At 45.9% G+C, this 24,890-nt stretch overlaps 1 protein-coding gene across 2 annotated transcripts in view; it reads right to left on the bottom strand.

Annotated features, from left to right (window-relative positions):
- Positions 1-24,890, bottom strand: part of col18a1a (collagen type XVIII alpha 1 chain a) — a 381,250-nt gene that overhangs the window by 94,901 nt on the left and 261,459 nt on the right. For both annotated transcript variants that reach the window (XM_085985533.1, XM_085985532.1), the window contains 9 exons: positions 23,118-23,144; positions 19,929-19,991; positions 18,196-18,282; positions 16,886-16,939; positions 16,057-16,215; positions 14,882-14,944; positions 14,748-14,792; positions 8,732-8,863; positions 7,100-7,165 (listed from right to left, as the gene is read on the bottom strand). In XM_085985533.1, coding sequence (XP_085841659.1) covers positions 7,100-7,165; positions 8,732-8,863; positions 14,748-14,792; positions 14,882-14,944; positions 16,057-16,215; positions 16,886-16,939; positions 18,196-18,282; positions 19,929-19,991; positions 23,118-23,144 — 696 coding nt within the window. The remainder of the gene's footprint in view (positions 1-7,099; positions 7,166-8,731; positions 8,864-14,747; positions 14,793-14,881; positions 14,945-16,056; positions 16,216-16,885; positions 16,940-18,195; positions 18,283-19,928; positions 19,992-23,117; positions 23,145-24,890) is intronic.

Genomic DNA, 24,890 nt, shown 5'->3' with positions numbered 1-24,890 from the left:
AACACCATATCCCTAGAGATACTAATTTCTGTCAGCTCCTCCCTCTCATTAGTCCCTATGTTTGCCGATATTCCTGGGAGGTTATTTGTGTCCTCCTTTGTGAATACAGAACCAAAGTATGAGTTTAATTGGTCTGCCATTTCCTTATTCTCCATTATATATTCTCCCGAATCGGACTGCAAGGGACCGACTTGGGATTTTACCAGTCTTTTCCTCCTGATATACCGATAAAAGCTTTTGCAGTCTGTCTTTATGTTTGCTGCAAGTTTACTTTCGTATTCTATTTTCCCCTTCCTGATTAATCCCTTTGTCCTCTTTTGCTGTATCCTGTACTGCCCCCAATCTTCCGGTCTGGTGCTTTTTTTTGCCAGTTGATATGCCCTTTTTTTTGATTTTATGCTGTCCCTAATTTCCCTCGTTATCCACGGTTGAGTCACCTTTTTAGGTTTATTTTTATGCCAAACCGGTATAAACATGTTCTGGAATTCTTCCATTCTATCTTTGAATGCTTGCCATTGTCTATCCACTGTCAATCCCCCCAGAAACACCACCCAATCAATCTTACCCAATTCCCGTCTCATACCCTCGTAATTCCCTTTATTTAAGTTCTGGACCTTAGTCTCTGATTCAATTTCCTCACTTCTTACCAAATTTGTCTACAGTATTACACCCACTGAACACCCTACTGCAAACGGGGGTACCATGGAAGTGGAATGACGAACATAAATGAGCTTTCCAGAAGTGCAAGGAATTGATCACACTAAAAGAGGTGTTGGCCCATTTCAACCCAGCACTACCAATTTGTTTGGCATGTGATGCATCACCCTATGGTATTGGAGCGGTGCTGTCGCACAAATTCCCAGACGGGTTGGAGAGGCCAGTAGCCTTTGCGTCTCGGTCACTAACCTCAGCCGAGCGCAACTACGCCCAGATTGACAGGGAGGCCCTCAGCCTAGTATGGGGAGTAAAAAAATTCAACCACTATCTGCATGGGCAGATGTTCACCTTGCTGACTGACCACCAACCACTTGTCTCCATCTTTAATCCAAAGAAGGGCGTTCCGGTGATGACTGCACAACGGTTACAAAGATGGTCCCTTTTTCTAGGGGCGAACCAATATGAAATAGAATATAAAGGCACGAAACAGCATGGAAACGCTGATGGGCTATCACGCCTGCCACTGCCTACTGTGGAGGAAGCACCAGCAGTGGACCCTATTGAGATATTTTATTCGTCAATAATTGAACGATTGCCAGTAACTAACGCGGATATAGAGAAGGAGACCCGCAATGATCCGACACTGTCTCGGGTATATGATTTGACGGTGAGGGGATGGCCAACACATGGCGACTCACTGTTGCCAGCATTCTCATCCAGAAGAGAACAGCTGTCAGTATGCCAGGGGACAGTGATGTGTGGATCCCGAGTGGTGATTCCACCCAAGTTAAGGGAGAGAGTGCTAAATGAGCTTCATGAAGGTCATCTGGGAGGGGTGAAAATGAAAAGCCTTGCTAGGGCTTATGTGTGGTGGCTGGGGATCGATCAACAAATCGAGGACCTAACCAAGAGCTGCTCAGGATACCAGAAGGTCCAAAATGCACCACCACACGCCCCTCTACACCCATGGGAGTGGCCCTCCTCTCCATGGCAATGGGTGCATATTGATTTTGCTGGTCCATTCATGGACTCAATGTTCTTAATAGCAGTGGATGCTCACTCGAAATGGCCTGAGGTGATCAAAATGTCCTCAACCACTACAGAGAAAACGATTGCAGTCCTACGGACCATATTTGCCAGGAACGGCTTGCCAGAGCAGATTTGCTCTGATAATGGACCACAGTTTGTGTCCGAAGAGTTTCGGAAATTTATGAGAAGGAATGGGGTAAGGCATTACACATCCGCCCCGTATCATCCAGCCACAAATGGATTGGCTGAGAGGTTCGTACAAACCTTTAAAAAGGCGATAAAGGCCATGTGCGATGATGAAATTCCACTACAGCATAAGGTGGACAATTTCCTGTTAGCCTACAGGAATGCGACACATGCAGTTACCAACCAGACCCCAGCCATGATGTTCTTTAACCGAAGGTTGAGATCTCGTCTGGATTTGCTCAGACCAAATGTGCGAAGAAATGTTGAGGATAAACAATTCCAGCACATCAATGAGAAGCCGACAAGGAGCTTCAATGTAGGACAACCAGTCTTGGCCCGTGACTACCGAACAGAGAAATGGCAACCCGGAACGATATGCACAAGGCAGGGGCCATTAATGTACACCGTGGATGTCGGGGAGAACATTGTGAGACGCCACGTTGATCAGATCTTAGCGTCACAGGAACGAGTCAACCCCATGTCTCGTGTACCTGGGGATGAACCCGACATACCGGTAGCATCTACCTCAGAAACAGTAGCAGTGGAAACTGATGAACTAACCGACGAAAAGGGGCCAGAATCACCTCCGCACCAAGAACAAGAACCTCAGGAGAGGCGCTATCCAGAAAGGATCAGAAAGCCACCCCAAAGACTGAATCTATAAATGGACTATTTCTGTTTAATGTGCATGTTAGTGTTAATTGTTATTTGAATATTATGGGTACTGCTAATCTAAAAGGGGAGGAATTGTAGTGTATGTACCTTTAAGAGAGAACTACTTTTACAGCTCCTGTATACTGTAGTACCGGCAGTGACCACACCTGTATATAAGCCTTGAGCATGCCTCTGTACTCCCAGTCTTGAGAATACCCTACTCCAGTAAACACCTGTTGATTGTTAAGTTACAGCATCCGTGTAGTTATTGGAAAACATCATACTCTCAGAATCACGGATCTAACACCTCCCTCCACCCCTGTACTCACAACCTTACGCTGTAGGGCAGTGCAGAAGAGAGGGAAATGCAGCACACCAGATAGCTGACAAAGAGTATTCGATTGTACGGAGTGAAAGGAAGTCATTTGGCCCATCAAGCTCACTCCATCCAGAGTCCATGCATGTTTATTTGATCATACACCCCTTCCCCAAACTCCCCATGACCACTTACTATTCCTTAAATAAGAGAGCAACAAGATCCTTTCAATACCTTCACTGGGGGAAAAAAGTCAAGCAGTGCTTTTATTATCTCTGTGGCTGTCAAACCCCTTGCCCAAGAGATAGCAATCCAGTGCTCATCAAATGACTCAATCAGCTCCCTGATCTTATTCCAAATCATTCACAAATATTAGAGGTTAGAGGTCCCAGAACAGGTCTTTATGGAACACTCAGGTTTCATTTATCCACAGGCAGAGTATTTTTCATTCGTCACCGTCTTCAGCTGTTATGCCAGTTCTCAAATGGTCCAATTTACCATCCATTCCACAATCCTTAACTATCCCTAGCAGACTCACATAAGGAACTTTGTCGAATGCTGTTTGGAAATCCAACTAACCTACATTTGCTGGATCACCCTCGCCCATTAGCTTGTTGCCTCTTCAAAGAACTGCAGTTGGGGATTATAAATGTCTTCTAAATGCAATCTGACGGCTCTTTGTAATAGCATCCCATGGAATGCCCTCAGGCTTTCCCCCCCACTTTAGATATTTGGTTAACCAATCTATAATTAGTGGGTTTGTATTAATTATTTTGAAGACTGTAAACTTATAGGCTATCTCCCAGAACATCAGATACTACTCCAGTCTATCATAGGCTCTGAAAAACATCGAAGGATTGCTAATCTCCTCCTGTAATTCAAAACATGGCTGACCAATGGTGGAGTGATGATAATTGGAGGTGCGCAGAGGAATGTTCCTGTTTAGCGGTCTGCATATCCCGCGCAGGCTGCTTACCAGCTTTTCAATACAAGAAACCGCGCATGCGTGAAAATTTGAATGGGCCACGCAGCCCATTAAAGGGACCGCGCATCCAAGAAAATTAGAGGGAACATTGGCGCAGAGATCTTGGAGGAATATTGGGCTGGAGGAGGTTACAGAGATAGGGAGGGGCGAGGCCATTGAGGGATTTAAACACAAGAATGAGAATTTTTAAATGGAAGATTGGCAACTCTAGTGCAGCCTGAAGGAAATTAAATGGGGACTGATGGAAATGTTTAAAGTTTGATGAATCAGGAATTAAGTGGTGGTTGGACACACACTAATTATACACATCAGGCAGATGATGATTATGGTGGAGATGCAACCAGGTCTTCAAATGAATGTAGCGTAGTCAGGATGTGGAGATTAGTGAGCTTAGAGTTAAGCCCTGGAAACGGGACTAGATGAGAATCATCCAAAAATAGAAAACCACAGTCTGTGTCAGCCGTGGCTCAGTGGCTAGCACTCTCGCCTCTAAGTTTAAAGGTTGTGGGTTCAAGTCCCATTCCAGAGACTGACGTGCAGTACCGAGGGAGTGCTGCACTGTTGGAAGTGCCAATTTTTAGATGAGACGTTAAACCGAGAACCGGTCTGCCTTCTCAGGTGGGTGTAAAAATCCCATGCTACTATACAAAGGGGAGCAGGGAAGTTTTCCCCAAAGTTCTCCTTCCTGGCCAAAATCTGTCCCTCAACCAACATTACGAAAACAGATGATCATAGAATCATAGAAACTTAACAGCACAGGAGGGGGCCATTCGGCCCATCGTGCCTGTGCCGGCTCTTTGAAAGAGCAGTCGTGCTTAGTCCCACAGCCCAGCTTTTTGTCCGTAATCCTGTAAATTCCTTATCCTCAGGTACCTGTCCAACTCCTGTTAAATTTATTTAGGAATCAGCTTCCACCACCTTTTCAGGCACAGCCTTCCAGATGTCGACAACTCTGAGTGAAGACATTTCTCCCCTCTAAATCTTTCTCCAATGATTTTGAATCTATGACCTCTAGTTATTGACCCACTCGCCAGAGGGAATAGTTTTTCTCTATCTGCTTGATCAAAACCTCTCATCATCTTGAAAACCTCTATTAGGTCAACTCTTAACCTTCTCTGTTCCATGGGGAACAGTCCTAACTTTTCCAACCTCTCCTCATAACTGAAGTCCCTCATCCCTGGTAACATCCTGGTAAACCTCCTCTGTACCCTTTCTCAGGCCTTTACATCTTTCCTGAAGTGTGGCGCCCAGAATTGTCCACAGTACTCCAGCTGAGGCCTAACCAGTGACTTATAAAGTTCTAGCATGATCTCTTTGCTTCTATATTCTGTTCCTCTATTTATAAACCTAAGAAATCCATATGCTTTTTTAACCACCTTATCAACTTGCTCTGCCACCTTTAAGGATTTGTGTATAACGCTCCTGTGAAACGCCTTTGGACGTTTTACTACGTTAAAGGCGCTATATAAATACAAGTTGTTGTTGTTGTTGTTGTATATGGACAGCAAGGTCTCGCTGCTCATCTACACTTTTCAAAATCGTGCCATTTATAGTATTCTGTCTTTCATTATTCATCCTCCCAAAGTGCATCACTTCACACTTATCCGTATTGAACTCCATCTGCCCATTTCACCATCCTGTCTATGTCATCCTGAAGCCTATAACTATCCTCATCATGATCTGGTCATTTATCACATTGCTGTTTGTGGGAGCTTGCTGTGTGAAAATTGGTTGCCACATTTCTCACATTACAACAGTGACTACACTTCAAAAGTACTTTATTGGCTGTAAAGTGCTTTGGGATGCCCTGAGGTCGTGAAAGGAGCTACATAAATGCAGGTATTGCTTTATTTGTTGGAGTTGCAGAAACATCTTTTCACACCGAGCACTGGAAACGTGGAACCGAGTGACACGCATCGCAGCAAAGGCTGGGTGACTGGTGTCTGAGTAAAGATTGCCCGATAGGGTGCCGCAAGCAGCTCGGTGGATAAAGAAAGAAGACTTGCATTTATACAGGGGGAGGGGGAAGAGGTGGAAAATGTTTAGTTGTGATGCTCCAGCCATCATGGTGTATGGGGCAGGCTTGATGGACCAGCTGGTCTTTTCATTTTCTTACGCTCATAACACTTGCTGCCTGGAGTCTAACATGGAGAATGGTCCCTTGGGGTGAAAGCTACTTGTGCGTGGAAGGGCATCAATACTTGAGATGGGAAGAAAAGATGCAACAGAATAGATTCAAAGAAGAAGATGTACAATTAAGCACAAGAGCATAAGAAATAGGAGCAGGAGTCGGCCATTCGGCCCTTCGAGCCTGCTCCGCCATTCAATAAGATCATGACTGATCTTCCACCTCATCTTCACTTTTCTGCACTATCCCCAGATCCCTTGATTCCTTAATATTCAAAAATCTATCGATCTCTGTCTTGAATATACTCAACAAATGAGCACCCACAACTCGCTGGGGGTATAGAATTCCCAAGATTTGAGTGAAGGAATTTCTCCTCATCTCATTCCTAAATGGCTGACCCCTTATTCTGAGACTGTGACCCCTAGTTCTAGACTCCCCAGCCAGAGGGAACATCCTCCCAGCATCTACACTCTCAAGGCCTTAAGAATTCTATATGTTTCAATGAGATCAACTCTCATTCTTCTAAACTCTAGGAAATATAGGCCTAGTCTATTCAATCTCTCCTCATAGGACAATCCCCTCATCCCAGGAATCAGTCTAGTAAACATTGCACTCCCTCTAAGGCAGGTATATCCTTGTTTGGTAAGGAGGCAAAAACTGTACGCAGCACTCCAGATGTGGTCTCACCAAGGCCTATATAAGTGCAGTAAGACTTCTTTATTCTTATACCCCAATCCCTTTGTAATAAAGGCTGACGTACCATTTGCTTTCCTAATTGCTTGCTGAACCTACATGTTAACTTTCTGTGATTCGTGTACAAGGACACCAGGTCCCTCTGAATACCAACATTTCCCAGTCTCCCACCTTTTAAAAAATATTCTATTTTTCCTACTGAAGTGGATAACTTCACATTTCTCCACATTATACTCCATCTGCCATGTTCTTGCCTACTCACTTAGCCTGTCTATATCCCTTTGCAGCCTCTTTGCGTCCCCTGCACAGCTTACTTTCCCAAGACTGAGTGGTTGATGACTGCTGGCTTTATTTTGGGGCAGGACAATGTTAAGAGAATCAAGAGTGGCAGTGTGCGATGCTGAAATAAATCGGTCAAGCACGGCAAGTCAGAATGGCCTTTCATCTTTACCTGAACTCCTTCTAGCCCTCGTTCCCCTGGTGGTCCTGTGACTATTGCAGATCCTTCCATGTCATCCTGCAAAGAGAATTACAACATGTCACAATCTTCTGGGACAAACTCACTCTTAACAATCGCGCTAGACTCACATTAATCTCAAGCGCAGTTCAGGGTGTTGCCTGCCGTGGCTCAGTGGGTAGCACTCTCGCCTCTGCGTCAGAAGGTTGTGGGTTCAAGACCCACTCCACAGACTTGAGCGCATAATCCCAGTGCAGTGCTGAGGGGCAGCTGCACAGTCGAAGGTGTCGTCTTTCAGTTGAGACGTTAAACCAAGGCCTCTCAGGTGCAAGTAAAACCTCCCATGGCACTATTCAGAGAAGAGCAGGGGAGTTCTCCCCGGTGCCCTGGCCAATAGTTATCCCTCAACCAATATTACTAAAACAGATTATCTGGTTGTTATCACATTGCTGTTTGTGGGACCTTGCTGTGCGCAAATTGGCTGCCGCATTTCCTACATTACAACAGCGACTACACTTCAAAACGTACGTCATTGATTGTAAAGCGCTTTGGGAAGTCCTGAGGTCGTGAAAGGCGCTATAGAAATGCAAGTTCTTTCTTACTCAAGCTGAACTTAAGTAGCTTATGTTCACAAACTAGACAAGAGTGGAAATGGCTTCTGGCATTAACTGTATATGACCAATAAAGAGTGGCATTAATACACCTTGTCCCCTTTGCCAGCGAGAACACATTGGTTTCATTGCCGATTCCTCTTGGAATTATTTTTCTTCCCTCCTCCCGCCCCCGCCTCCCTCCATCCATCCCGGTATGGGTCAAAGCCAACCATTCTGTATGTGTTTCTGGTTTTCAGAGGAAGTCACCACAATTTCCTTCTGCCATGGAAACACAGTTAGGCAGCCTGTTATTATGTCCTTGTGTTGGTTGTTGCTATGCAACCCTTTGAACAACCTATCAGAAAAGCCGCCCACACACTTAATCCACCCGACAGGGTACCTCAACAGCAAACTGGAGGAAATGCCATCACTCCTAGATATGTGTGTGTGTGTGATGTACACTCTGCACGCATTCAATCTTTATGTCAGTCAGTTTTCAACAGTAATGCGAATATGTGGCTTTTGGCCAGCACGCTCTCTGTGATTGAGTTTGTCCCCACCAATTATACTTGAGACTTTGAACGTACATCAGTGATAGGCACCACCACTACCTAGAAGGACAAGGGCAGCAGGTGCATTGAACACAGTCACCTCCAAGTCACAAGCCATCCTGACTTGGAAGTATATCGCCGATCCTTCATCGTCGCTGGGTCAAAACCCTGGAACTCCCTCCCTAACAGCACTGTGGGAGTACCGTCACCACACGGACTGCAGCGATTCAAGAAGGCGGCTCACCATCACCTTCTCAAGGGCAATTAGGGATGGGCAATAAATGCTGGCCTTGCCAGCGACGCCCACATTCCATGAATGTATTTTTAAAATGTCACTTTTTAAAAAACTTTTAACCCTTCACCAAATCCCAATGACCTTGATGTTGACCAACATTTTCATCAGAAAATGGTGTAGGTTGGCCATGCAAAGTTCTGAAGTACAGAATAGTTCAGGTTATGCTATATAAAAATAAAGAACTTACAAATCCAGCCCGGAAACCCAATGATGGAGGCCCAGGAGGTCCAGGAGGACCTGGAGATCCTCGGGGTCCTATTGGTCCTGGCAACCCAGCTAAGCCATGCTGACCAGGAGGACCACCATCTCCAGAGGAACCCTGCAATGGAAAAGAAAAGAAAATGTAAAGAAGAAACTTGAGAGCGAAATAATGTGCGATCAGCATCAACACAGCCTTCTTGATTTTTTTGAAATCTCATTTTGATAACTTTCTGTATTTCATTCAAATATCCTATCAACCATAACTCAATGGTATCACTCTCACCTCTGAGTCAGAAAGTTGTGGGTTCAGGTCCCAGCCCAGAGACTTGAGCACCTAACCCAGGCTGACACTCCCAGTGCAGTACTGAGGGAGTGCTGCATTGTCGGAGGTGCCGTCTTTTGGATGAGACATTGAACCGAGGCTCCGTCTGCTCTCTCAGGTGGACTATTTCGAAGAGCGGGAGAGTGAAACTGATCGCAAGTTAAGATTAAAAAGTCTCCTTAGCACAGGCATGCAACTAGCACTAAAATGTTTATCACACTTCATCGAAGAGAACACTGCAACAGCAAACACACTCAGTCCCAGCCTGGAAAAGCACATTGTGCATCTCCTTATAACATCACTCGAGGGACTGCCTAAGAAGAAGAGAGACTCATGTAAAAAAAAACTCACCACTGGTTAGAAAATGCATAGATGCTGCTCCATCTACGGTGGGGTATACCAACACAGGACAAAAATAAAGTCATCAAACTCCCTTCTAATATGGCCGGCAGGGTGGTCTGCACCCCTGGGGTCTACCCACCTTTCCCCAACTCTTTCCCTCTCCGCGTTGCCAGATTTTCCATGCTTCCCTCCCCCTCTGCTATTCTGCTGTGACCATTTACACCTCCTCTGGACCCATCTTTTGTTTGTTTTCATCACCTCCTTTTGCCTTGCACTATCATCTCTTTTGTAATTTAATCACTCCTGCCCTCTATCTCAGACCTTTCCTATTTGTCTTTTCCTGCCCCCTTTTCTCTGGCTCTCTACTTGCTTTAGAGCTGTTCATCTCTAACATCTTCCCAGTTCTGATGAAAGGTCATAGACCTGAAACGTTAACTCTGTTTCTCTCTACACAGATGCTGTCTGACCTGCTGATCGTTTTTAAGCATTTTCTGTTTTTATTTCACTTCCAAAATGTTATTCCACTTACGGTTCAAAATAAAACAGCTGCTTTTTAATCCTGTGAAATTTCGATTTGTAATATGGACGCTGATCTCTCTCTCCCAGCCCTAGGTAGAGCGCCTCTTACAGGCTCTGCTAATACTGCTGCCTTTAGGGACCTTCAGACAGTAGAACCAGTGCGTACGGGCGAGGCTGGGACTATCTGAAGCGACAGTCAATGTAACGTTACACATTGGAATGCCCTCCCTAAACCTCTCCACCTCTCTTTCACCCTTTGTAAGACGTTACTTAAAACCTACCTCTCACCAACATCTGTCCTAATATCTCCTTATGTGTCTCGGTGTCATCACGCTCCTGCGAAGCGCCTTGAGATGTTTTGCTACATTAAAGGCGCTATATAAATGCAAGTTGTTGTTGTTGATCAAGTTGCCCGCCTACACCTACTTGAGTGTAAACAGGTATTTGTGAGGGAGTACCGCAATGCACAAGCACAACTAGATTAGGCAAAGTAGCTTTGGATTCGGTATTAGATACAGGATTAGTGAAGAGAAGGAACTATTGATGGGACAAGTTGAGAAGGTTGTTACAAAAGCATACGGTATCCTTGGCTTTATAAATAGAGGCATCGAGTACAAAAGCAAGGAAGTTATGCTAACCCTTTACAAATCACTGGTTAGGCCCCAGCTGGAGTATTGTGTCCAATTCTGGCCACCACACTTTAGGAAGGATGTCAAGGGCTTAGAGAGGGTGCAGAGGAGATTTACTCGAATGGTACCAGGGATGAGGGGCTTCAATTATGTGGAGAGACTGGAGAAGCTGGGGTTGTTCTTCTTAGAGCAGAGAAGGTTAAGAGGAGATTTAATAGAGGTGTTCAAACTTGAAGGGTTTTGATGGAGTAGATAGGGAGAAACTGGCAGGAGGGACAGTAACCAGAGGACACAGATTTTAAGCAATTGGCTAAAGAGCCAGAGGGGCGATGAGGAGAATTTTTTTACGCAGCGAGTTATGATGATCTGGAATGTACTGCCTGAAAAGGTGGTGGAAGCAGATTCAATAGTCACTTTCAAAAGGGAATTGGATAAATACTTGAAAAGGAAAAATTTGCAGGGTTATGGATAGAGAGCAGGGGAGTGGGACTAATTGGACATTTCCTTCAAAGAGCCGACACAATGGGCCGAATGGCCTTGTTCTGTGTTGTAAGATCTTCGCCGGGAGCAAGCGGAAGCCAAGCGCAAACAGCGCAAGGAGCGCACGTCAACCAAAGCACCCCACCCACCCGTCCCTTCAACCACCGTCTGCCCCACCTGTGACAGAGGCTGTAGGTCCCGCATTGGACTCATCAGTCACCTGAGAACTCATTTTTAATGTGGAAGCAAGTCATCCTCGGTTCTGAGGGACTGCCTAAGAAGAAGAAGATTATATAATTATATTAAGGGACTTGGACTTTACAATAACAGAAGAATGAGACCCAAACTGAATTAAAATCTGCATTTGCTCAAATTTATCCCTAATTTGCACCATTTCATAAATAACAGCAAAGTCCAGCTTGTTCCATGGCATTAAACGTGTTCAGGTCAAAGCAATGACCCCCTCAGATGGACAATGAGTGAATGTCATCTATGACTGGAGGCACACCATGAAGCTGGTCGCTCTTGTGATGTCCTTACTCTTTTGGTTTTGAATCGAGGGAACAGAGAAGAGGAGTTGTACTACACGTCCTTGGAACTGGTGCCTCTTCCGGCTCCCTGGTACTCTTGTTTCTTGAAGGACGGGGGGGGGGGTGTTACAGCCCAGTTGTTGAGTTCAATCCATAGAACTCAATTCCAATGGTATGCAATATATGGCCAGGACTTACTTGGTAACAGCCTATATTTAATCTGAAGTTGAAGCTAAAACCACCTTGACCCCTGAGAATTATTGTTCCCGAATGAAGTAAGCAACTGCCACTGCAATACCTTGTATATGATGGGTTGGACCCTTGATTTTTGTGTCAAAATGGCTTTGATTGTGAAGACCTGATATGATTTATGAACAGAAATTAGCAGGCAAATGGCAACTTTCCTTGTCTGCGCTTTGAATCATTTTACCTTTGCTTAGTAGCCAACCAATGTAACACTTGGTTAATCCACATGCAGCATAGCCAGAGGGAAAAACCCATTCTAATACCTCTCTGCATCCAAATGGGGAGGGAGTGGTGTACAAAGTCAGAAGCTTCAATAACTAAGGAGGAACAGGATAGAATGAGCTCTGAATGGAGGAAAGAGGAAAACAGGTCAACTGCAGCACATGATCAGGTGTGGATTATTAAGTTAACCAGAGTCACACTCTTACTAAGGCACTATTTCCCAGGAGTGGCAAGGGGAAGATTTGCATCAATGATTGATAGTCCAGTTACGGTTTCACTGTTATATCACACTATCTTATTGTCTGATCAATTATTACTTTGGGGGAAATTTTAACCCCAAGAAACAGACGGGTTTGGGTCTGGTGGGAGGTTAAAGTGGTAGAAATCTGAATCTCGACCCCAACCCGCCCACTTCCGGTTTTAACGGAGGCGGGACAGAGGGCGGACGGCCAACCCGCTCCCAGGAGGCGGGTTAGCACTTGAATCTCCGTTTAAAATGCAACTCTGGATGGCCGGGTTTCCCGAGCCTCGGGGAACCCAGCAGTTAAAGGAAGGAGAGGACTGCTGGATCTAGGAGGTAAGTGCATTTCCAATAACCTGCTGGATCCAGCGAGCCTGCTCAACCCCATGTGAGCGGATAGCCCCTGACCCTTCCAATCTCCCCCAGCCCTGCGCCCCCCACCACCCCGAGACCTCCAATCTTCCCCACAAGGCCTCCAACCGACCCCCATGAAGCCCCCGATCCCCACTCCAGCCTGCCGAACCCCCCGGTCCCCAACCACCCGCCTCTGACCTTCTGTTCCCCAGCCCGCAACCGCAACCCCCACCCCACCCCCCCAGCCCACCGATCCCGGCCTTCCTACCACCTCTGATCTCAGAGTTCTGATACCGCCCACCCCACCTCCCGCATCCCGGCCACCGATCCCTTCCTCCCTCCTCTCTGCTCCCCGGCTGCTGCCTGGTGCTGCAGGCCTACCCGCCCAACAGCCAGCCACCCTCTCCATCTGGCTGGCTGCAGGGGGGGGGAAACAGAGAAAAAAAAATGTTAATCAGGCTTTGCCTGAGGGAAACCTGTTCTTCCGGGTATCCCAACCATAATCCAGCCTCCCCGCTCCCTACAAGTTAAAATCCTGCCCATTGTTATCTTTTTTTACATTTAACCCCCTCACCTCACATGTCAGTCGTAGCTCAGTGGGCAGCACTCTCACCTCTGAGTCAGAAGGCTGTGGGTTCAAGTCCAGAGACTTGAGCACAAAATCTAGGCTGACACACCAATGCAGTGCTGAGGAAGTGCCGCACTGTCGGAGATGCCGTCTTTCAGACGAGATGTTAAACCGAGGCCCTGTCTGCCCCCCATGGCACTATTTGAAGAAGAGCGGGGGAGTTCTCCCCGGTGTCCTGGTCAACATTTAGCCCTCAACGAACATCACTGAAACAAATAATCTGGTCATTTATTTCACTGCTGTTTGTGGGAGCTTCCTGTGCACAAATTGACTGCTGCATTTCCTACATTACAATAGTGGCTGCACTTCAAAAGTACGTCATTGGCTGTAAAACGCTTTGGGACGTCCTGAAGTTGGGAAAGGCACTATAGAAATGCAAGTTTGAAAAATTTCAACATGCTGGGGCTGTTTTCCCTAGAAAGGGAAAGCTGAGGGGTGACGGATAGAAGTCTTTAAAATTATGAAGGGGTTTGATAGGGTAGATATAGAGAAGACCAAAACTAGGGGCCATAAATATAAGATAGTCACTAATAAATCCAGTAGGGAATTCAGGAGAAACTTTACCCAGAGAGTAGTTAGAATGTGGAACGTGCTACCACAAGGAGTAGTTGAAAGAAAGAAAGACTTGCATTTATATAGCGCCTTTCACATCCTCAGGACATCCCCCCAAAGCGCTTTAAAGCCAATGAAGTACTTTTGAAGTGTAGCCACTGTTGTAATGTAGGAAACGCGTCAGCCAATTTGTGCACAGCAAGCTCCCACAAACAGCAATGTGATAATGACCAGATAATCTGTTTTTGTGATGTTGATTGAAGGCTAAATATTGGCCCAGACACTGGGGATTACTCCCCTGCTCTTCTTCGAAATAGTGCCATGGGATTTTTTACGTCCACCTGAGACACCAAACGGGGCCTCGGTTTAACATCTCATCCAAAAGACGGCACCTCTGACAGTGCAGCACTCCCTCAGCACTGCACTGGAGTGACAGCCTAGATTTTTGTGCTCAGGTCTCTGGAGTGGGACTTGACCCCACAACCTTCCGACTCAGAGGCACGAGCGCTACTCACTGAGCTACAGCTGTCACTGTGTTGAAGCAAATAGCATAGATGCATTTAAGGGGAAACAAGATAAGTACATGAGGGAGAAAGGAATAGAAGGATATGCTAATCAGGTGAGATGAAGTAGGATGGGAGGAGGCTCGTGTGGAGCAGTTGGGTCGATGGCCTGTTTCTGTGCTGTACATTCTATGTAATTCTATGAAAGCCTTTCCAATTAACAAGAAAGCAGGCAACAGACACCTTCCCTCGTTGACAGAACCTGTGCTTGTTGTAGTTCCATTGTGTGAGGTGACTGCACAGCATTGGAGCAACACTAACTGAAGGGACTGAAGATCTAGACCTTCTGCTGTCCAAACCTACGGCCACAAGCTATCAACTGAATGTATGGGGCCGTAAACCGCGGCCTAGTAGTAAGGAGGTGTTGGCCTTACCTTAGCCCCCACAGCTCCCGGGAGACCCAACCCACCAGGCTCGCCCTGAAAGTACAAGACACAGTACATCAGCAAACACAGCAGCAACAGAACCGTACAATACTTCAAGTCGCTATCGAACCGGGCTGACATACCAGCATTCCTTTCTCCCCTGGCGATCCTGGTTGGCCACCTTGTCCGGGTGGGCCAGTGGGCCCCTGAAAGAAATAGGGGAGAGAAAAAAAACATCACTATGGAAACTAGTCAGACATTAGAGAAAAATAAATCAACGCCACAAGAGAAATAATTCTTTTATTTAAATGGGCATGGGGGAGGGGGGGTGGGGAGTGGTTGGAGGGAGGGAGACAAATGACCAAATGACACATGCTGGTGAAGCTTTAAAAGGTGCTTTATATCAAAGCGGAAAAAGCAAAACTTCCACGGGAGAAGGAATAGTCGAAAGAGAGCAATCTGAGATAGCGGCCAGAACGAGGATGCGCTGTAACATTTGGCTAACTTTAAAATTGCAGTCGAGTGGACAACCTTAATGTTCGCGCTCGTTTTTTCCAAAGATATTTTGTGGTGAGGATGTAGAGAACTATCACTATTTGTGTACTATTCCAATGCTCTCCTGGCCAGCCTCCCACTTTCCACACCCCCTGCAAAAGTCAACTCATCCAAAACTCTGCCCTCCAGTATCTGAACTCGCACCAAGTCCTGTTCACCCATCACCCGTGCTTGCTGATCTACACTTGCTCCCAATTCCCCAACCACCTACCATTTAAAATTCTCATCTGAGGGTGCTCAAATCCCTCCATGGCCTCGCCCCTCCCTATCTCTGTAACCTCTTCCAGGCCTACAACCCTGAGATCGCTATGTTCCTCCAATTCTGGCCTCTTGCGCATCCCCGATTTCCTCCACCCTACCATTGGCGGCCATGCTTTCAGCCATCTAGGCCCTAAGCTCTGGAATTCCTCACCTAACTTCTCTACCTCTTTTTCCTCCTTTAAGATGCTCCTTAAAACCTACCTCTTTGATCAAGCTGTTGGTCATCTGTCCTAATATCTCATGATGTGGCTCGGTGTCAAGTTTTGTCTGATAACGGTCCTGTAAAGCGCCTTGGGACATTTCAATATTAAAGGTGCTATATAAATGCAAGTTATTGTTGTTGTGCTGGAATTTTCAGTTTGCAAGTCAGAAATGTCTATTAATTTCCCTTCAAGCAAATTTTGTAATAAAGTGAGACTCTTAATTCAGCATGCTGCCTCTGTTTAGCTGCATAACATGATGGTAATTGCTATACAATCGGAGTCATAAATTCTTCACTTACCGGAGGTCCCATTGGTCCAGGTGTACCAGGTCTCCCATCTACTCCTGAATGGCCAGGCAGGCCTGGTTTTCCAGGTACGCCTGTATTATTTGTACCAAACATTCCAGACCGACCAGGGAGGCCAGGGACACCTGGTGGTCCGGGGGGCCCGGGCAGTCCCTGTAAGAGAACAATAGAATTAATCTTCCGTCTTCACAGTCACGTGGGTATTTAACTAATCAGTAAGAATGGTGGGGTGGGCGGAAAGGCCAGGTTAGGTAAGACCCTTGAAAAGGTCCAGTGATTTAAAGCCCATTACCACACAGAAAGCATTAAATTTTTGAACAATAAAGCTAGTGAATTAATCCACAGTCCTGGACTCCCTCAGCAACAGGATCGGCCCAAAATGACCAAACCTATTTTCTAGTCATTTGTCTCATTGTTGTTTGTGGGACCTTGCTGTGTGTAAATTGGCTGCTGCGTTCCCTACATTACAACATTTTCAAAGTAATTCATTAGCTGTGAACCATTTTGGGGATTCTGGAGGACACAAAAGGCACCATCTAAAGGCAACTACTTTGTCTCTTTCTTAGGAGCCAGTTCCTTGGCGTATCAGAAATCTAGTGTTCCTTTCGAGCTTCATTTCTGTTGGATAAAATACCCCTTTTGGGCGCTGTGGAAGACTATCTGCCTTAGACATGAGGAACTTCATTTACATGTTAATAGATCTCAGTCAAACCCCTTGCTCAGCATCTGGGAGTGTCGCCTCTTAAGGCCCGCATAGCACGATCCCAAACTGTGTTTTAACTTCCACCCAAACGCACAATCCTCTTCAAAACAGTGCACCTACCCGAAGGTTTGCTAGGTCGCCTTCAAATCCGGAACCTTCCATATCAATAAAAGTCTAGGAAACAAGAATAGGCAGTGAACAGGAGCATTCTTACTTGGGATTTACTCAAGCCCGAAGTTTGATATTAATCACTGCGGTCAGACGATGGGTGCAACATATAAAGGATAAGCAGAGCTGAGAAGTAAGGCAACTCGTAAGGTTTGAAGAAATACTAGGAATTATTGCTGCTGTCGCTGTGGCAGTTTATTTTCTCCGGTAAACATATACAAGTACTTGGCAGTGAAATTCTGTATAGAGACAGGATTAAAAGGGCGAAGGGTATGGACTGTTGGGACCTGACTTGCTCCATCATTCATTCAATCTCAAAAACCATCTTCTCGCACAATTTTTGGGGCAGGCACTCACTACACCAGGGTGTTGCCGGAGATAACATGCCTCTGGTGACTCCTTGATAGGCTACTGGCGAACTTCAGCACTCTGTGCTCAGACAGCTCATTAAAAAACCACTTAAAGCCAAGATATAAATTCCTATTAGTCTGACATCCCCCCTCAGGTCTGAATTGCATCTGATTGGAACAACCTCTGAGAATGGCAGAACAGGAATGCAAAATGGTCAGTAACTGACTGGTCTCGTCTGTGGATTTTAATCCATGATTCACAGCCAACATAAAATGTAGATGTAGATTTTAATATCTGGTCATAAAGAAACTAGCTTGTTTGTGCCTCAAAATGGAGTGGAAAGTCACTCATGAGGACCGCTGTTTTTAACAATAATATGTTGGAGAGCAGAGGTTTGTAGCTTTGCTGCACTTCTCAGCTGTGACTCAGTGGGTAGCACTCTCGCCTCTGAGTCAATAGGTCGCGAGTTCAAGCCCTACTCCAGAGAATTGAGCACAAAATCTAGGCTGGCATTCACAGCGCAGTGCTGGGGGAGGGCTGCACAGTCGGAGGTGTTGTCTATTGGATGAGGTGTTAAACCGAGGCCCCGTCTGTCCTCTGAGGTGGGCGTAAAAGATCCTATGGCACTCTTTCGAAAACGAGCAGGGGAGTGCTGGCCAATATTTAATCCCTCAACTAACATCTTTAAAAACAAATTATCTGGTCATTATCACATTGCTGTTTGTGGGATCTTGCTGTGTGCAAATTGGCTGCCGTGGTTCCTAAATTACAACAGTGACTACACTTCAAAAGTACTTCATTGACTGTAAAGTGCTTTGGGATGTCCTGAGGTTATGAAAGGCGCTATATAAATGCAAGTCTTTCTTTATGAATATGGCATTCACTTTAACCATGTGACAAAATTAACTTACTAGTTTGTCCATCTTGTTGTGCACAGCTGATGGTCCTGGAGGTCCAGGGGGTCCTCTTGGTCCTTCGACTCCAATCCCTGGATCGCCCTGTAGAGGATATGAAAGCAAATGGTTTTGGCCTGCACACAATCTGACATGCACTGGTCCGACTCAGTGTGCACCAGAAGTCCGCACACCATAAGGACCAGACAGGTTAACGACGTACCACAAACATTCAACATCATCCTGCATTAATCTGGCTCGAAGCACTGGCCTTGTGCCCACCAGCAAGGATAGGTTCGCTGCTGGTCCTGTGCCTCAGGCTGCCAATGCTCCTCATTCATCTCCAATAGACCAGATAGTCTTTTTCTGGAGGGGGGGAGGGGTTGGGGGGGGGGAGTTGGCAGCACAGTGCAAGATACATGTAGTCCACTGCAGAGATAACCAGAAATTCGGCTCTCCCCGGGTGAGTACGCACGGGGTACTCACCCATAGGCCGAATGGAATTGCCGGTTTCCTGCATGCACTGCTCATGCGCGGGAAACCGGCACTTCCGATCCTCTGAACGAAGAGGTTCAGAGGTCGAACGCGCGCACAGGGAAGGCTGCGCGTGCGCTTTGAACTTAGGTTTTTTTTTACAGGTTTTCCCGGGAGGGTAAGCCTGCAGGATTTACACATTTAAAAAGCAGGTGTAAGGTAAGTGGTCAATTAATTAAAATTAAAACATTTTTTCCACAGGTTTATTATTTTTAAATACTTTAAAGCAAGGTAAGTTTATTTTTAGTCCCGTTATAATATAAAATTATTTTTTCCAAAAATTTAAATTATTGTTTAAAAGTTATTTAACGTAATTTATAGTTTATTTAAAAAGTGTGATTTAAAAAAAAATGTATTTGAAGGTTTACTGCTATTTTGGGCCCGTAGTATTTATAAGTTTTGACAGGTCTACCTGTCAATCTTATGAATGGGCTTTTCCCTCCTCCGATTGGCTGCCCATGGCTCACGTGATCCCAGGGGAGGCATCGCACTAACTACGCCCCTGGGACACACAAGCACTGCGCGCCGGCAGCTGGGCCAGGCCCCGGAGCGGAATTCCACGGGGCCCTCCAGCGCAGCTGCCGGCGCGCAAGGTAAGTGCAGGTCGGGGGCTTACACCCGCGGGAAGCCCCCGACCCGAATTTCTGGGCCAATGTACATCTCTTGCCAAGACAGTCATTTTCTCTACATAGGAACAGGAGGAGGCCATTCAGCCCCTCGGGCCTGTTCTGCCATTCAATGAGATCATGGCTGATCTGTATCGCTACTAAATTTACTCACCTTGGTTCCACAACCCTTAATACCCTTGCCTAACAAAGGTCTATCAATCACAGTTTTGAAACTTTCAATTGACCCCCAGCCTCAATTGCTTTTTGGGGGAGAGAGTTCCAGATTTCCACTACCCTTTGTGTGAAGAAGTGCTTCCTGACATCGCCCCTGTGTGGCCTAGCTCTAATTTTAAAGTTATGTCCCCTTGTACTGGATTTTCCCACCAGAGGAAATAGTTTCTCTCTATCTACCCTACTGAATCCTTCAATCATCTTAAACACCTCAACTAGATCACCCAGTAATTCTCTATACTCAAGGGAATCTTGAGTTAAAATATTCAGTCCCTCCAAATTTATCCAAATCTTCCTCCCTACAACATAATGCACAACAGCTAAGAAATCCGACAAAAGAAAGTAACAAAAGCAAAGGTAATCTTATTGGAGACTTACCTTCTCTCCTTTGGATCCCAGGTCACCAGGGGTTCCAGGGAAGCCCTGAGGACCAAGCTCACCCTAGACAAAGGAAGGAAAAACAAAAACCGGATTACATTGAACCCTCACTTGCCAGTGTTCACACATGATCCAGGTTGAAAACAATGCCTGAGGCGTTTGAAAAGGAAAACACTTAAAACATTTTTTAAATAATCTACTCGAGTGCAGTACTGGAACATGGGAACAGGAGGAGGCCATTCAGCCTCTCGAGCCTATTCTGCCATTCAATTAGATCATGGCTGATCTGTATCTTAATTCCATCTACCCGCCTTGGACAGTAACTGTGAGGGAGTGCTGCATTGTCGGAGGTGCCGTCTTTCAGATGAGATGTTAAACTGAGGCCCCTTCTGCTCTCTCAGGTGGATGTAAAAGATCAAAGAGCAGGGGAGTTTCCCTGGTGTCCAGACCAATATTTATCCCTCAACCAACATCACTGAAAAAGCAGGTCATTATTACATTTCTGTTTGTGGGACCTTGCTGTGAGCCGATTGGTCACCAGGTTTCCTACATTACTGCAGTGACTACACTTCAAAAGTACTTAATTGGCTGTTAAGCGCTTTGGGACGTCCTGAGGTTGTGAAAGGTGCTGCATAAATGTAATTTTGTTCTTTCTTTAAAAGGTACCAGTGCAAGTGGATAAGACTATAAAAAAGGAAAACAGCAACATTGTTTGTGTGGCTAGAGGCATAGAATACAAAAGCAAGGAGGTATGGTTGAACTTGTGCTAGACCTTAGTTAGACTGCAGTTGCGAGTACAGTATGCAGTTTTTCGGCACTCCATTATAGAAAGGATATAGAATCACGGGAAAAGGTGCAGTGTTGATTCACTAAGCTTAGATTAAACAGGCTGGGGCTCTTTTCTCTACAAAAAGGTTAAGGGGTGACCTAACAGAGGTCTTTAAAATTATGCAGTGGTTCGATATGGTAGATGTAGAGAAAATGTTTCCACTTGTGAGGGAGTCCAAAATTGGAGCCATAAATAGTCACTGATAAATCCCATAAAGAATTCTGGAGAAACTTCTTTACCCAGAGAGTGGTGAGAATGTGGAACTCACTACCACAGGGAGCAGTTGAGGCGAACAGTATAGATACATTTAATGGGAAGCTAGGTAAGCACATAGAAACATAGAACATAGAAAAATAGGAGCAGGAGTCGGCCATTCGGCCCTTCGAGCCTGCTCCGTCATTCAATATGATCATGGCTGATCCTCTATCTCAATACCATATTCCTGCTCTCTCCCCATACCCCTTGATGCCTTTTGTGTCTAGAAATCTATCTATCTCCTTCTTAAATATATTCAGTGACTTGGCCTCCACAGCCTTCTGTGGTAGAGAATTCCACAGGCTCACCACCCTCTGAGTGAAGACATTTCTCCTCATCTCAGTCATAAATGTCCTACCCCGTATCCTGAGGTTGTGACCCCTCGTCCTAGAGCCCCCCAGCCAGGGGAAACATCCTCCCTGCATCCAGTCTGTCTAGCCCTATCAGAATTTTATATGTTTCAATGAGATCCCCTTTCATTCTTCTAAACTCTAGTGAATACAGGCCTAGTCGACCCACTCTCTCCTCACACGACAGTCTTGCCATCCCAGGAATCAGTCTGGTGAACCTTCGCTGCACTCCCTCTATGGCAAGTATATCCTTTCTTAGGTAAGGAGACCAAAACTGCACGCAGTACTCCAGGTGTGGTCTCACCAAGGCCCTGTACAACTATAGTAAGACATCCTTGCTCCTGTACTCAAATCCTCTTGCAATGAAGGCTAACATACCATTTGCCTTCCTAACTGCTTGCTGCACCTGCATGTTTGCTTTCAGTGACTGGTGTATAAGGACACCCAGGTCCCTTTGTACATCAGCATTTCCCAATCTAGCACCATTTAATTAATATTCTACCTTTCTGTTTTTCCTACCGAAGTGGATAACTTCACATTTATCCACGTTATATTGCATCTGCCATGTATTTGCCCACTCACTCAACTTGTCTAAATCGCCTTGAAGCCTCTTTGCATCATCCTCACAACTCACAATCCCACCTAGTTTCGTGTCGTCAGCAAACTTGGAAATATTACATTTGGTTCCCTCATCCAAATCATTGATATATATAGTGAATAGCTGGGGCCCAAGCACTGATCCCCGCGGTACCCCACTAGTCACCACCTGCCACCCCAATAAAGATTCATTTATTCCTACTCTCTGTTTCCTGTCTGTTAACCAATTTTCAATCCATGCCAGTATATTACCTCCAATCCCATGCGCTTTAATTTTGCACACTAACCTCTTATGTGGGACTTTATCAAACGCCTTCTAAAATTCCAAATACGCCACATCCACTGGTTCTCCCTTATCTATTATACCAGTTACATCCTCAAAAAACTCCAGTAGGTTTGTCAAACATGATTTCCCTTTCATAAATCCATGTTGACTTTGTCTAATCCCGTTGATATTTTTTAAGTGTCCAGTTATCTTATCCTTTATAACAGACTCTAGCATTTTTCCTACTACTGAGGGAGAAAGGAATGAAAGGTATAGTGATGGGGTGAGATGAAGTAGTGTGGAGCAGAAACACCAGCACAGACCAGTTGGGTTGAATGGCCTGTTTCTTTGCTGTACATTCTATGTAATACTGTGCAGTTATGAAGAGAGACTTGAGGAGTTAAGAGTCTTTTACCATTAGAGCCAAAACAAATTAAGACGAGATCTGACAGAGGAATCACAACGGGTCACGATAAGGTAAACAGCGATAGGCTGTTTCCACTGGTCAGTGAAATGTAACGAGAAGGGTAAACACAAAAAAAAATCAACGGGACGGTTTGAAAAAGATTTTTAACACAGAGCGTGGTTTCCAATGTGGAACTCGCTGCCATAAACCATTGTTGCAGCAGGGGCCCTTTTAGAAAGGAATTGGTGCTGGCTTGAAAAGGATTGCAAAGGAAATGGGGAGTGAACAGGAGAGTGGATTAGAATAGGTGGCTCTGGTGGAGGAAAGCCCTGGCGCAGGATTGACAGGTCTGAGCAGTAACCTTCGGTGGCTCTGCTCCCTCCTCCTGTGAACCTCAGTGACTGGAGGCTGCTCAGGGCCCAGCCATTTAGGACACTCGTGGCACTTGAGTCATCAATAATACATATATTAAAAAAAAGTCACTTACCGCTTTCCCATCTTCACCAGGATCACCCTGTAAGGAGAACACATGCCATCACACCAGTGTTAAGAGACGCCTTAAATCTACTGGACATTTCCGATCTTCTTCAACACAGGCCAGTTCAAATGGAGACTTAGACACAAGGCAGGTGAGGTGTGTGCCATTGACTGCAGATACACAGGTCTCCAGATGTTGATGACATAGGAACAGGAGGAGGCCATTCAGCCCCTTGAGCCAATTCAGATCCAAGGAAGAAATGGTTTCTTGAATGGAACTGTACTGTAAAATGTTCATAGAGAACAAACTTCCTAAAACAGATCTTGAAATGAACATTTGTTCCCTGTAAAGTTTCTACAGTAGGTGTCAGCGTGCAAGGCATTGGGCCCCTTCAACACATTGCCACTGCTTCTTGAGTTCACGTCAGTTTGGCCACACTCTCCTCAGTCAGAGGGTGGGGCCAATCAAGCTCTGCACCACGTTAGGACTCATACTCTAGACTTACTGAGGTACTAAGGGGATTCTGCAAGGTCAGAGGCACCATCCTTTGGGTGAGATGCCTGGTGGCTCAGATAGAACTCGAAGCTCCCGTGGCACTATTCAAAGAAGAGCGGGGAGTACTCCCACGCACCTTGCCAACCAACATCACCAAAGAAGCCTGGCTGATCTCACTGCTATGTTAGTCGGCATAACTCTACTGCAGGATTGATTTATTGTGTGAAATACCAGGAGACGTTTCAATACAAGGGCCCCAAAAATATTTTCGGGAACCTCGGGGGGTGGCGTCAGGGAGGAGGTTCCCTACCTCACACAGCAATGGCAGCCAACATAACAGAGAGGCCAAGATCTCCAGTGGAGGTTACCGGTTCCCCAGGTGGACCCTACTTCTGTTGATCGTCAATGAGGTACGTCTGATCTCAGCAGACAAACCCCTACCGGCCTTACGCTGAGGTCCGGGGCGGGTCGGGGAACTCCCAATGCAGGGAGGTCCCCACGGTAGTGTTGCCAACCCACCAGGATTGCTCTGGAGTCTCCGGGACATTATTATGAGCAACCCCGGTGAAAAGTCATAGGGGCATTGAACAGAATTGTGGTTTTTTTTCGCCTTTTCTGTGAAGACTTATGTTTATTAGTCCTAATATAGGAATTGGGAGGGAAAAAGTCTGTTTGACTGTCAGGAATAGAAACATATAAATACAGAAGATAGGAGCAGGAGTAGGCCTTTCGGCCCCTTTGAGCCTGCTCCGCCATTCAATGGAGTCAGGAAGAGTCTGTTCACTGTCCAGTTGGCGAGGGAAGTTGGTGCATCATGAGCATGAATGTGTTGGGTAACTAATGGCGGGCGCCTGAGGGCGGAGCCGTTGGGGGCGGGACATCATGTGATGAAACCTCCAGCCAGAGTTGGCAACCTTGCCCCACCACCAGTCCGTACGCCGACACCTGTGGTCGAAGGGGATTGCAGGCCGAGGCTCCCCTACCCCCAGCCCCCAACTCCATTCTGAAAACTGCAGCACAAGGCCGGGGCTTCGCACCTCAGGGTCTGGTAGACGCTCACCAAAAGTACGACAAGAGTACACGAGAAAGGCCGTAAGGAATAGAATTGGAAAAGCAGGCAAGTTTTTTAAACTTATACCGAACCTGGTTAGAGTACTGAGCACAGTTCTGGCCTCTGTATTACAAAAAGGATACAGAAGGACTGGTGATGGTGCAAAAACTATTTACAAGGATGATACCAGAACCGAGAGGTTATAACTATCAGCAAAGATTGAACAGGCTGGGGCT

The sequence above is a fragment of the Somniosus microcephalus genome, chromosome 4, assembly GCF_052327205.1.
Source record: "Somniosus microcephalus isolate GS21.2 chromosome 4, FLI_Smic_1.0, whole genome shotgun sequence".
Taxonomy (NCBI): Eukaryota; Metazoa; Chordata; class Chondrichthyes; order Squaliformes; family Somniosidae; genus Somniosus; species Somniosus microcephalus.
The sequence above is the reverse complement of the archived record's forward strand: the minus strand, read 5'-3'. Positions and strand labels throughout refer to the sequence as shown.